The sequence below is a fragment of the Podarcis erhardii genome, assembly GCF_964252035.2.
Source record: "Podarcis erhardii genome assembly, chromosome: 12".
NCBI lineage: Eukaryota > Metazoa > Chordata > Lepidosauria > Squamata > Lacertidae > Podarcis > Podarcis erhardii.
The window spans coordinates 38730992-38743699 of record NC_138513.1 but is presented as its reverse complement, the minus strand read 5'-3'; the positions used below and the strand labels follow the sequence as shown (position 1 = coordinate 38743699).

General features: G+C 40.7%; 1 protein-coding gene across 5 annotated transcripts in view; it reads right to left on the bottom strand.

The window, feature by feature from the left end:
• Positions 1-12708, bottom strand: part of ATP2C1 (ATPase secretory pathway Ca2+ transporting 1) — a 64630-nt gene that overhangs the window by 20758 nt on the left and 31164 nt on the right. For all 5 annotated transcript variants that reach the window (XR_014161517.1, XM_081881951.1, XM_081881953.1 and 2 more), the window contains 5 exons: positions 11132-11221; positions 8090-8125; positions 5601-5662; positions 4446-4554; positions 2160-2315 (listed from right to left, as the gene is read on the bottom strand). Coding sequence is in view for 4 of the 5 variants with exons in the window: in XM_081881951.1 (XP_081738077.1) it covers positions 2160-2315; positions 4446-4554; positions 5601-5662; positions 8090-8125; positions 11132-11221 (453 nt within the window). In the remaining variant the exon portion in view is untranslated. The remainder of the gene's footprint in view (positions 1-2159; positions 2316-4445; positions 4555-5600; positions 5663-8089; positions 8126-11131; positions 11222-12708) is intronic.

The window sequence follows — 12708 nt, the reverse complement described above, 5'->3', positions numbered from 1 at the left end:
AGTTGTAACAAGTCTATTATTATTTAACTTGCAAGAGGACTGACTTCTAGTTTTTACTAGAAATACAACGGTTCACCAAAGTTTTAAAATGTTTAAAAGTACAAGGTGTATACTCAAGATCTCACAGCTGAAGCATGACTAATATTTGTTGAGTGAGCCTGAGAATGCACTTTTGCTTAAGACCACAAGAAATAATCTGCAGAATTAGTTCTGGTTGACTTAGCCCAGCACTCTTGACCGAGTTCACATTCTTCATATGAATCCAAGCAATCAGTGACATGCCAGGAATTAGCCTAGAAACCACTTCTGCCCAACCCTTGTATAACTGAGGCCAAACTCTTATTTGCACTGACTTTTTAGCATTGTCTACAAGGTACCTTTATAATGATTAAATATTTCTTCAAGTTATCATGCATTCACTTTTTAATTATAAGTGGTAGCAGAGTGCAGGTGTTGTGAACCTACAATGCAAATCAGGGATGCTGGAGGAATCCATTGAAAAATGAACTATCAATAGGATTTCCTTTCAGCTGCCCTTTCAACTCCCACCACGACACAAGATTATTGTTATGAATTATTTTCACCTTGGTTCTCTCCAACAAAAAGTTTGGAGTTTTTAAAACACATGCAACGTTATATGTGAAAAGATACACAAATTATGGATGTTATTTACATATTCTTTAATGTATAATTGTCTTTCTCCCAAGGAAGACAATTTGCTAGCCCAGAAATGGTAAGAAGATATGAACTATGCTGAAATGGCAGAACTCACAGGAAGAATCAGGAACCAGGAAGAATCAAACTTTAATAAAGAAGGGGGAAAGTATATAATGCATTTGAAAAATTATTGTAAACAACTACATTCATTAGTAGGACTGGCAGAAAACTTGTAGTAAAAATTTGAATTATGGATTAAGGATTTATAATAATTGGAGTTATCAAGGAGATGTAGATGGAAAATAATAAAAAGGGTGGAGTTATCAAGGAGATGTAGAGCGAAAATAATAAAAAGGGAGGAGTCAAAGGGGATATTCTGCTTGTATTCTGTTTGTTGTTTTTGGTTATTGTTTGTAAAATTGAAAGTGAAAAAAAATATTAAAGTGGGGTTGGGATTGCAGTCTTAATCTACTTCCTGTTGTGTTAATTTCACAACCCAAAAGAATGTATGATTCATTATTGTTCTTTTAAAATGAAAATTAGCTACAGTGTTGTTTCAGAAGACACACACATAACCATTTTCTGAATAATGAAATAAAAAGGAGTTATATGTGGTTAAATGGTAAGAATAATTTATACAATCCAGGAAACAAAGAGCAAAATATCAACAGGGTTTATGCAAGTTTATATAAAACTCTGAAATCAAACTAGCAGACAAGTCGCAATCGTAGCCTCTGGAAATTAACTAAATTTGAAAAGGAGCATATAGGGAAGGTAGTTGATTTGTAAATATCTCCTGATGCCAGAGATAAGCATATATTTAATATGCTTGTGCAAATTAAATTGCAGTGGAACAAAAGATACCAGTGTGAATGAATGCTGGAACAGACAGGCATGTTCGTACCTCCCTAATACCAACACATTTTTCCAAGGCTATATTACCAAAGCATTTCAGATAGTACTCCACCCCCATCGTTCAGCCAGGACACTGAGATCCAGCGCTGAGGGCCTTCTGGTGGTTCCCTCATTGCGAGAAGTAAGGTTACAGGGAACCAGGCAGAGGGCCTTCTCGCTAGTGGCGCCCGCCCTGTGGAACACCCTCCCAGCAGATGTCAAGGCAATAAACAACTATTTTACTTTTAAAAGACAGCCCTCTTTAGGGAAGTTTTTAATGTCTAATGCTGTATTGTTTTTAATATTCAGTTGGAAGCCGCCCAGAGTGGCTGGGGAAACCCAGCCAGATGGGCGGGGTATAAATAATAAACAATTATTATTATTGTTATTGTTATTATTATTATTATTATTATTATTATTATTATCATCATCATCATTATTATTATACTCTACTAAGGGGTGTCTGTGTGTGTGTAAATATATGTATGTATGTATGTATGTATGTATGTATAAATAAAATATATCCTGAATTGTAGCAAATCAGTAGCCTTTACAGTCAACCTAACTTTTACAAATGCATACATTTAGTATTCTTGTATGAGGAATACCTTTGCCTTTCCACATCGAACAAGTGTTCCCATGAAAGCAATATTGCTCCTTGAAGTGAGGTCTCCATTCGTAGCAGCTGACTGAGGAGAAGTGCATTTTGAGGAAGGAGTTGTCTCCCCTGTCAGACTAGATTCGTCAATAGACAGATCCACGGCCTTTGAGGGAAAAATAGATATGATAAAACAGTTATATTTTATTTTCCATCTTCTAATGCAGCCTTCTCCAACCTTGGGTCCCCAAAGGTTTGTTCTGTTACAACCCTCATCATCATCTCCAGCCAGTCATAATCAGGGATGATGAAGAGTTGTAGCACTATCTGAGAACCCCAGGTTGGAAAGGTGGTTCTGAAATATTAGTGGACATGCTTAGTATTTTGAGACGCTATTGAACTTTCATTTTAGGAGTCTATGCATGTTACAGACTGAACACAAACAGTAATCATACTGCTTTTGAAAATACAGAGTTTCAAAAACAGCTTACAATGCAGCATGGGGTTAACTGTTTGAAGAAAGTAGTCCCTACTTGGAGAGCCCAGAGGATCCATGGCCTATGTTTATACAACTGCCTCTGGACTATACATTTGACTACTTTAAGTTGCATTTTCGTAATACAGAATTGGCTTTATATACAGTGGTGCCTCGCAAGACGAAATTAATCCGTTCCGCGAGTCTCTTCATCTAGCGGTTTTTTCGTCTTAGCGGCTTAGTGGCGTTAAAAAAAAGGAAAAAAACTTGCAAGAACTCGCAAGCCCATAGGGAAATTCGTCTTGTGGAATGACTCAAAAGACAGAAAACTCTTTCGTCTAGCGAGTTTTTCGTCTTGCGAGGCATTCGTCTTGCGGGGCACCACTGTTAGTATGCTTTATATTCCATGCTCAATTATATATTTAGAATTCAGCCATACCACACAAATAAAGAGCTACACGTGACATGCCTTGAGATGACAACTCCCATTGGGGAACACTTTCCTTGTTCTCGGTCCAGGGGCAGCACAGAGGAATCATGCAGGAGAGGCTGTGCCTGGGAGCCAGCGGTTTCCCTACAGAAGTTATGGGGAACCTGTGGCCCTCCATATGTTGTTGGGACTAAAACTCTCATCACCCCTGACCATTGGCCATGCTGGCTAGGACTGAGGGGAATTGGATTCCGACAACACATGGAGAGACACATGGAGGTTCCCAATTCCTTACCTACAGCTTCAGGGACAAAAATGAACCTATAGGTGGGTAGAATAATGTGCATGAATCATATAGGATACTCTGTTGCTTCAGGAAACAAACCTCACCTCTCCAATTATTTCACATTTTCAGGGGTGAATAAGCAACAATATATTGCTGCTACCAAATTCATGATGAGTCAGCCCATTAACATGATGGAATTGTTCGAAATTAAGAAAAACTGCTTGGAAATCTTTGAATTAGCATTATTTCATATTTCAGACAGGGCAGAGTGTCCACAGCCACCAAATTTAGTAGTGTACTTGGAATTCAGCATATTTCCTCATTCATAGTTATAGCTAGTGCAACTGGCTACCCCCTTCAGTTATATTTTTAAAAATCCTAAATAGATAACCATCTTGTGGTCTCTGGTTAGTCATACAGAGAATGACATTTATGTCGTGCCAACTTGCTCCTGTTGACATGTCAGGTGGCCTTTGCACTAGTGGATGAAATATATTACAGAGGGCATATAACCTGCTCACAAGTTAGCCCTTTTGCCTTATGGTATTATTTCACAAAAACTCCAGTGATAAGATGTAATGTGAAATCAGATCTTCTCTAGGCCCACATTATTGTTCGCAAAGTTAGCGTGTGAATCTATATTATTAAATGTCTAAGATTACTACATATCAGGGACGCGGGTGGCGCTGTGGGTAAAACCTCAGTGCCTAGGACTTGCCGATCGCATGGTCGGCGGTTCGAATCCCCGCGGCGGGGTGAGCTCCCGTCGTTCGTTCCCAGCTCCTGCCCACCTAGCAGTTCGAAAGCACAATTAAGTGCAAGTAGATAAATAGGTACCGCTTTCTAGCGGGAAGGTAAACGGCGTTCCGTGTGCTGCTCTGGTGCCGGTTCGCTGGAGCAGCTTCGTCACGCTGGCCACGTGACCCGGAAGTGTCTGCGGACAGCGCTGGCTCCTGGCCTCTAGAGTGAGATGAGCACACAACCCTAGAGTCTGTTAAGACTGGCCCGTCCGGGGAGGGGTACCTTTACCTTTACCTTTTAATACATACCTGCTAGATCCCAGAATCCAAAACTACAGTTTAGCGTGTGATTAATGACTACGCACCTCAAATAGTCGCAGGTCAGCAGGAACTCTGTCTCCCACTGACAGGCAGACAGTATCACCTGGAACCAAGTCTCTTGCAAGTGTATGCTCCACCCTGCCTTCTCGAACACTGTAGAGAATGAAATATGTTTCAATAACTAATGAAGACCACTGCATCACATCACAAAGAGCTATAATCTTCAGCTTGCCCTTGCAGATCTAACTGGATAAAATATGCTTGATCTGCTATGTTCAAAGAACTTTCTCCCTTTAGATGTCATTTTTTCCATTTCAAGTCAAACTGAAGGTGGCAGTTCTATATGAGCATGGGGGAAAGCAAAATGCCAATGTAAGTACTGTACCTTTAATAAAGTTCTTTTGGAAGTGGTGTTTTCAATTATGAGTCTTGAAATTACACTCTAGCATGCTACCTTTTTACACAGTTATGTGAGGCCAATTTCCATTTTCCTAAAAAGGTACCATCTTCAGAGTTTTAATTAAATCTGCTATACCAACTAGGGGCATGAAGCCAAATGTGGGGAGGAGACTTACAGAACACTAAAAATATATATGCAGTTAATAGTGTAAATTAATAGCTATGATCCAAGAAGTCATTTACATATGAATAAGAAAACCTCAAAAAGCCCCATTTCTCTTTGAAGGTCTTTCAGTACTTCTTTATATAAAATATTTATGAGGTGCTTCTCAGCTCACAGGCACACAAGGAAATGTAAAATATTAAATAAAAAAACTAAACAGCAATACACTATAAATATACCAAACCCCATCCCCAATATACCAAACAGGCTATGTTTTTTCTGTTTTCAGCACACATGCTCATTTTCCTTTCCAAAAGGCAAGCTCTTATACAGTTTCTAGTATCTGCACCCACAATCCCCTCAGTGACACAGAAACAGATGACTGAATCCCAGCTATTTACTGAAACATTATCTATTACTTATTTAAGATTTTTTATATCATCCTTCATGTGAACATGATCTTCAGCTAAGCAGTTCTATTTGACAATCTTATCAAAAGCTTAAAGAAAGAAACTAGCTACGTAGATACAATCATTTGGCATCACGTGAAATCATAAAGGCATCTTCAGCCACATCAGATTAGTGATACTGAAGGCTATTCATTTAGGGTAAAGTCTAAAAATAAGCTGGTCCATACCAGTGACATTCTGGAGGTACAAGTTTACTCAGTTCTTCTAGAGATTTTTCAGAACGGTATTCCTGGAGGTGCACAACAAGAAGAAAATTAAAATAGTTCTCAAACCGCACTATATCAATCCTATATTTTTTTTATTAAAAAAAATTATTGGTTTTACAATTTAGTTTTACATTCACAAAAATAAAAATAAAAGTAAATTCCAAAGATATAGAATTCTTCGAATTCTCAGACTTCCACCCTCCCTTTCATGGGGTCCGCTGGTCATCATTTTCACTGCATATGCACTATATCAAGTCTGTCTGCTATTAACTCCTCTCTTGACTAGATTCCAAAAGAACTGCTACCTGGAAACACTTCAGCACTGCAATAGCTCCATACAGCAAACCATAACATACTGAAGTAATCCACCAGTTGGATTGCCCCATCGTATGGGAAAGTCTACAATGATGTGTGATGTTACACTCTTCTCCAGTGAAAAGAACAAAACATTGCTCAATTACAAAAAATACAGTCTGTCTCTTAGCACATCTGTAACATGTTTCCAAGAGCCTATTCTTTACATTTCCATAGAAGTTGTTACAGGCAATGTCTAGTGCATAATGAATAAGCTGCTCCTTATGAAAGCTCATGGCACATGAAAGTGAACTGATTAAACTCCAAGAATCCATCACACTTTTTTCTGAAACCGATTGATAGCTTCTTCCTAAATTTATTACCGTATTTTTTGCACCATAACACTCACTTTTTTCCTCCTAGTGTTATAGAGCGAATGCCTACGGATGGCGGGGGGATCTGCTGCAGTCATGAGCAGAGGATCCATGGTTCCCCTTCCTTCCCTCCTCCGTGGCTCGCTTTGAAACAGCAAAGCGGGAGAAGAGCCGCTGAGTGGGGAGGAGAGAGGGACAGAGAGCCTGCTTCTTTAAAGGAGCAAAGCGGGAGAGGAGAGGAGCCGCTTATACGAGTGTAAGCGGCTCCTGTCCGGTTGGCTCCTTTAAAGCAAGCCACTTAAAACATGGTTACAAAGCACGGATCCACATGGATCCTCAGGATTTTTGCACGGGGTCACCCCAAATTCACCATCAGATCACATAGCATGTCCATGGCTACAGCTTGCACTAAAAAAATCACGCACCCACTGTTGCCTGGGGCCGCAGTGGTGCAAAAACATGGTTACAAAGCATGGATCCACATGGATCCTCAGGGTTTTTGCATTGGGCTACCCCAAACTCACCATCAAATCACATGTCCGTGGCCACAGCATGAACCACAAAAATCATACATCCACTGTTTCGTTTAGAATATTTTTTCCTTGTTTTCTTCCTCTAAAAACTATGTGCGTGTTATGGCCGGGTGCATGTTATAGAGCGAAAAATACGGTAATTATGGGGTGGCAGGCATTAGGATATCCAGCAAACTATCTGGCTTACAGCATCAATGCCACTCTCGGACATGTGCACCTAAATCAGTGCTTCTTAAACTATGGGTCCAAACATGTTCCTGGTTGGGTCACACATTGAGGAGCTCCCCCCACAAAAAAGGAGGAGCTATCTCTTTCCACTGTGTAGCATTACTGTTGTGTCTTTTTTAAAACACAGTGGTACCTCTGGTTACGAACTTAATTCGTTCTGGAGATCTGTTCTTGACCTGAAACTGTTCTTAACCTGAAGCACCAGTTTAGCTAATGGGGCCTCCCACTGCCGCCACGCCGCTGGCGCGTGATTTCTGTTCTCATCCTTAAGCAAAGTTCTTAACCCAAGGTACTATTTCTGGGTTAGCGGAGTCTGTAATCTGAAGCGTATGTAACTTGAGGTACCACTGTACAGACTTGCTCCCTGGGCTCCCCCTTCCCTCTATGGCATGTTTACATTCTATATAAATACATACTACCTGTATAATACTCATATTAATATTAAAAAGGGGTGGGGGGAACCTAACTTGTTGAATCCTAACTACTGATGTGATATTTTTCTGTTTCCCATTGGAGGCTTGAAAGTTAAGAGCTAGTTTGCAGCAAGAGTCAAATTGACAGGTGGGTTGAACTGCCCTCCTGTCAATGAGCCAACATCCTAATTTTAAAATAGAGCATTTTTTCCCTCTGCGGAGGTGCTTCCTCTAAACTGTATCTTTCCTCAGTAGAGAGAAGGAAAGGTTCCTTTTGGAGGAAGTACTTTTAATCTGGGCTGCTTCCTCCGGTCCCCTCAGCTGCACTAGGAAGTTTTCAGCAATCCCAGCTGGGCTGATAAAGAGCCCAGCTTTCAAAGGAACAACTGGGAGCCCACATAGGACGTCAGATGGATGTGGTTTGTGGGCAATACCTTCCAGGCCAAAGTGGACCCAAGCTGGGCCTAATTACAACATAGGCAGGAGGTTTCCCACCCGTGTCTGAGGAAAAAAACCTAGCCTAAATGCTTTTCAATTGCTTTAAGTGCAATAAATACAGCTTTTCTGCAAAAATGGCTCTTGGGTAAAGTGAATGAAAAACATCTTACCTGAACAAAGGCAACCGTAACAACAATAAGTATTGCCTGTATGGATGAAGAAAAATGTCTACTAAAACAAACTGCCTTGTCAACATTTAAATCAAACATGCAGATTACATGCTACTTGAATCAGGTACAATATACTATTTAAGACTGAATTGAGGAACGATGAACACAGGCAATAGCTTTCAATCATTTCTTTTTTCTTACTAAGGTTCTGGGAGATAAAAACAAACAAACCTGGGAAGTAGGAAGAGCCCCACCCTGCTCCACCACCATTTCCATGCCAGACTTCTAAGTCAAGTTTTAATGTGTGACAGGCAAGCAAACCACTGTGTATGACAATGTCATGAAATTATTGAATGTCTAATAAATTAGCATTGGAATCTTTCAGACTGCGTTGTCACACACCAGGCATCTTTTTTGTTCAGTTTTTATTTTCCTACATTCAACTACATAAAGTGAATTTTTCGCAGGTTAATACCCTCTCTGCTTCCAAGAGTCTAGATGTTATTTTATTTATTGTCAGCTCATGAAGTCAAGTCAATAAAGCCTTAATGATTTCGCATACTATTCTAAGAATCAAAAGCCTGGTTATTTGCCCGTCCCCCACTGCCAACTCCATGAGCAAGGCAGCAACAGGCTGCTTTAAACATCTAGGCAGGGTTTCCAACAGTTCCATTTAGGCAGCAGCAAAAACTACTCAAAGAAACTCTATAGTCATATACATCCCCCACCCCCTTTGTACTGCCAATGTTTCTGCATCGCTCTGAAGAATACGTACTTAACATTTAGGAATTGAGCCTCTCTACTGAAAGGATCAATGGTACGGACTGCGTTTTCGGCTAGGCAATCCATGCTTAACTTTTAGGTTTAAAAAGATTAGCGCTGTAAAGGTATTTTAATAATCCAGGATTAGAACCAGACAGTATAAAGAGTAGTTACAAATGTCACTTCAGACTTTTAGCACAAAAAAGCACAAAAAAGCAAGTGAAAATCAGTTCATCTTGACATTCAAAGCCTTCTAGTCTGCATTTCTTTCTGCTTTGTAACATTTATCCATTCTTATGAAGCTATACTCCACGGGCATCTCCCAGTGCCAGTAATTCTAGGATGTGAGCTGAATCATCATCCTGATCAGGCAAATTATGTTTCAGCCATGTATTCTAGCCTCAATTTAAACTATATTAAAACTGCCGTTACAGGTCTTCCTGTTTAATAGGAAACCATGTAATTAAATAGTGCCTGAAATTGCTTTGGCCTTATACAGAACAATCAGCTATGTTTCTAGAATTGTTTTCAGCCTGTTGCTTGGCATGCAGTCCATTAAAAACAATGCAAATATTGCTGGGAGGGGAAAACATAAAGTTACCACTTGGGCACCATGAAGAATCCCCCTTATTTATTTATTTAAAATATTTATTAAGGAGATTTCAGGGTGATGTACAGAAGTATGGCCAGAACTATTCACGAAATTTAGAAATACAAAAGGAGGGTAGAAACCCCAACCACAAGATGAGATCTACTGGTTCAGACTAAAGACATATCTAGTACCTGTGGCCAACCAGATGGCCACAGGTAGTCCACAAGCAGGACATGAGAGCAACAGCATTCTCCCTACACAGAATCTCCAGCACTTGGTGTTCAGAGACATACTGCTACTGGAGTTAAGACATCCTTATCCTCCATGAATAGGCCTAATCTTTTAAAGCCATTCATGCTGATGGCCCATCACTACTAATTTTGTGGTAAAAGTAAAAGGACGCTCATCTCACTTTATTGGCCGAGGGAGCTTCTGGGTCATGTGGCCAGCATGACTAAGCCGCTTCTGGCAAACCAGAGCAGCACACGGAAATGCCATTGACCTTCCCGCTGGAGCGGTACCTATTTATCTAACTGCACTTTGATGTGCTTTTGAACTGCTAGGTTGGCAGGAGCAGGGACCAAGCAACGGGAGCTCACCCCGTCACGGGGATTCGAACCACCGACCTTCTGATTGGAAAGCCCTAGGCTCTGTGGTTTAACCCACAGCGCCACCCACGTCCCTTTTGTGGTAGTAAATTCCAAAAACTAACAAACAAAATAAAAGGCAGACTAAACACACAAATAGTGTATCAAGCACTACGTGCACGTGCGTGTGTTCAATTTATATATTCGGCGTTTCCGTGCGCTGCTCTGGTTCGCCAGAAGCGGCTTAGTCATGCTGGCCACATGACCCAGAAGCTGTATACCGGCTCCCTCAGCCAATAAAGCGAGATGAGCGCTGCAACCCCAGACTCGGCCATGACTGGACGTAATGGTCAAGGGTCCCTTTAACTTTACCTTTAAACACACAAAACTGAAAAACAGCAAGAAAAACACAGCTCCCATTAAAATGCTACCTTGAATGAATCGTGAATAGGAAGATCTTAAGGCAGCACCAAAAATATTGCAATATTGGCAGCAGTTTATCTTGTTGAGGAATGTATTCCAAAGTCAGGACAGCACCATGACATATAACCCCACCAACTGGTGTCCCAACCAAGGTGGTCCACCCCACTCTAAATTGTAGCAGCTGGTCAATTAGTAGCTACAATACCCATTTTTACTACATTCTTTTTTTAGCTTAAGAAGGAGGAAGAAGTCTACATCATGTATGCCAGCTGGTACACAACAGGGAGATAAAACATATTTTTCAAAGTAACCAAATATATAGCACTGAACAAATTTCCATCTGGTCTCTAAGTATGGAGAGGGATGAGCAGGTGGATTTTTCAATCCAACAACACAGACTAGTGTTTGTAAAAAGAGAAGTACACTGTGAGGAATAGTTTGGGGTCATTGTGTGGGAAAGGCAAAAGGGCTTGGGTGTGGCAAATGCCTCACAGGCTCCCATTCATATGAAACAAATAAGGAACTGAAAAGGAAATAGATTATTAAGTATTACTACAAAGCATCTAAGACACTTGGCTGGTTTCTACTCCTCACCGGGTAACTGACTGGAAGCCCAAGACTGAATAAATATCCAGCATATAATAATAAAGGGGGGGGGAATCTTAGGATTTTACTTACCACAGTGATACTGACAGCATCATCAAACTGATGCATTAAAACACTGAAGACTGCAGAAGCCAGGAGAAGCATAATAAGGGGATTTTTAAACTGCAAAGAAAAAGAAAACATTTTTTTCAGAAGTGTGTTGAAATAACTGATAACAGAGCTCCTTTTGGCAAACTGGTAAATTCAGTGTATTCTGTACCAAGCTACAGTCATGGGATACTGGGCCCTAATGTCGTAAAAGGGAGGAGGTCCATAAGAGGCACAAGTACAAACTTTTATATAGGTTGAAAGATGCCCAAGTTTTAAAAGACTTCCTTTATTACTACAAAGATGAGAGGCTTTAAACAATGTTAACACATTTAATAAAATCAGAGTTTTGATTTATAAATTTAGAGTTGGAATCCTCCTCCTACTGTAAGCATTCATTTAAACAAAGATTGAACAGGAAAATGGCAAGAACAGGAACAGCATGAGACTTCCCATCCAGACCTTCATAATCTTTTGAAAGGCCGGTGGGTGGGGAGGAAGTGGCAAGTAAAAAAAGCATTCAATGTGATCTGCACTGCATATGTGCCTTGTGTGAATGTCCACAGCAGATGGCACAAACAACTGTCAGTTAGGACATGCCCATTAATTGTATTTCAATATTTTTTAAAATCCCAAAATGTCACAGAAAATATTCAAATGGAGAACATATCTGCCAATTTCACTCCCAATAAACTCTTCTGACTAAAGTTCAAACTAATGGGGTAAAAATAATTAATAATCTGAAGGAACCGGGGACTTGGTTTCATAGAAAAGTGTGTGTGTAAGCTTCAGATTATTTTTCAAAATATGAATCAGACAGTTCGACACTTTTTGACTTCCTGCTTGTATAAGTCCAGTAGTTGTGCTTAGGCTGAATGCAAGACTAGCCCAAGACATTTTGGTACCCTCAGCAAACTACAAATTGGAGCCCCCATCCCCTAACTGGGGGAAAAGGGGGTGAGTTAAGAACTACATTGGTAACAAGGGTAAAAGGCGAGCAGCAGGACTTCCTATTCACCAAGAGGCTGCTGTAGAGGCTGCATAGGAAGTGGGGCTGCTGAGGAGATGGCAGATGTACCCTCCAGAGAGAGGGGTGCAGCTGCTGCTGTGCATCACCCACTGCACAACAGCAGCAGCGAGTGATGCATTCCTTGGGAGGCCAGATCTGATGCACCTGTGTATCCTGCCGTCTGAGGCAGTCTCCTCATGGGTGGGCCAACCCTTGCTGAGTGACATTCATTCCTCTTCCTCCCCTAGGCCCTTTAAATCAAGGAATATTACACTTTTCCAACAGTGAAACATAATGTATTATTTCCGGGGAAATTAAGTCCCTGTTCACAACTACCAAGGCTACTGCTATTTAAAGCCCTGCCTGGAAAGCAGTTGTACAAGTGGCATGAATACCTACAAGACAATGCTAGTGGCATCAAATGAGGGGCAAGTCTCTACCCCATCCCTGCTACCCTAAGCATGAGAGTGAGGGTCCTCACTTGTCTTTGCCTCGCTTGCAAAGAGGGACCTCACTCGAGAGCTGAAACTCATCACAAGACAGAGATTGAGGA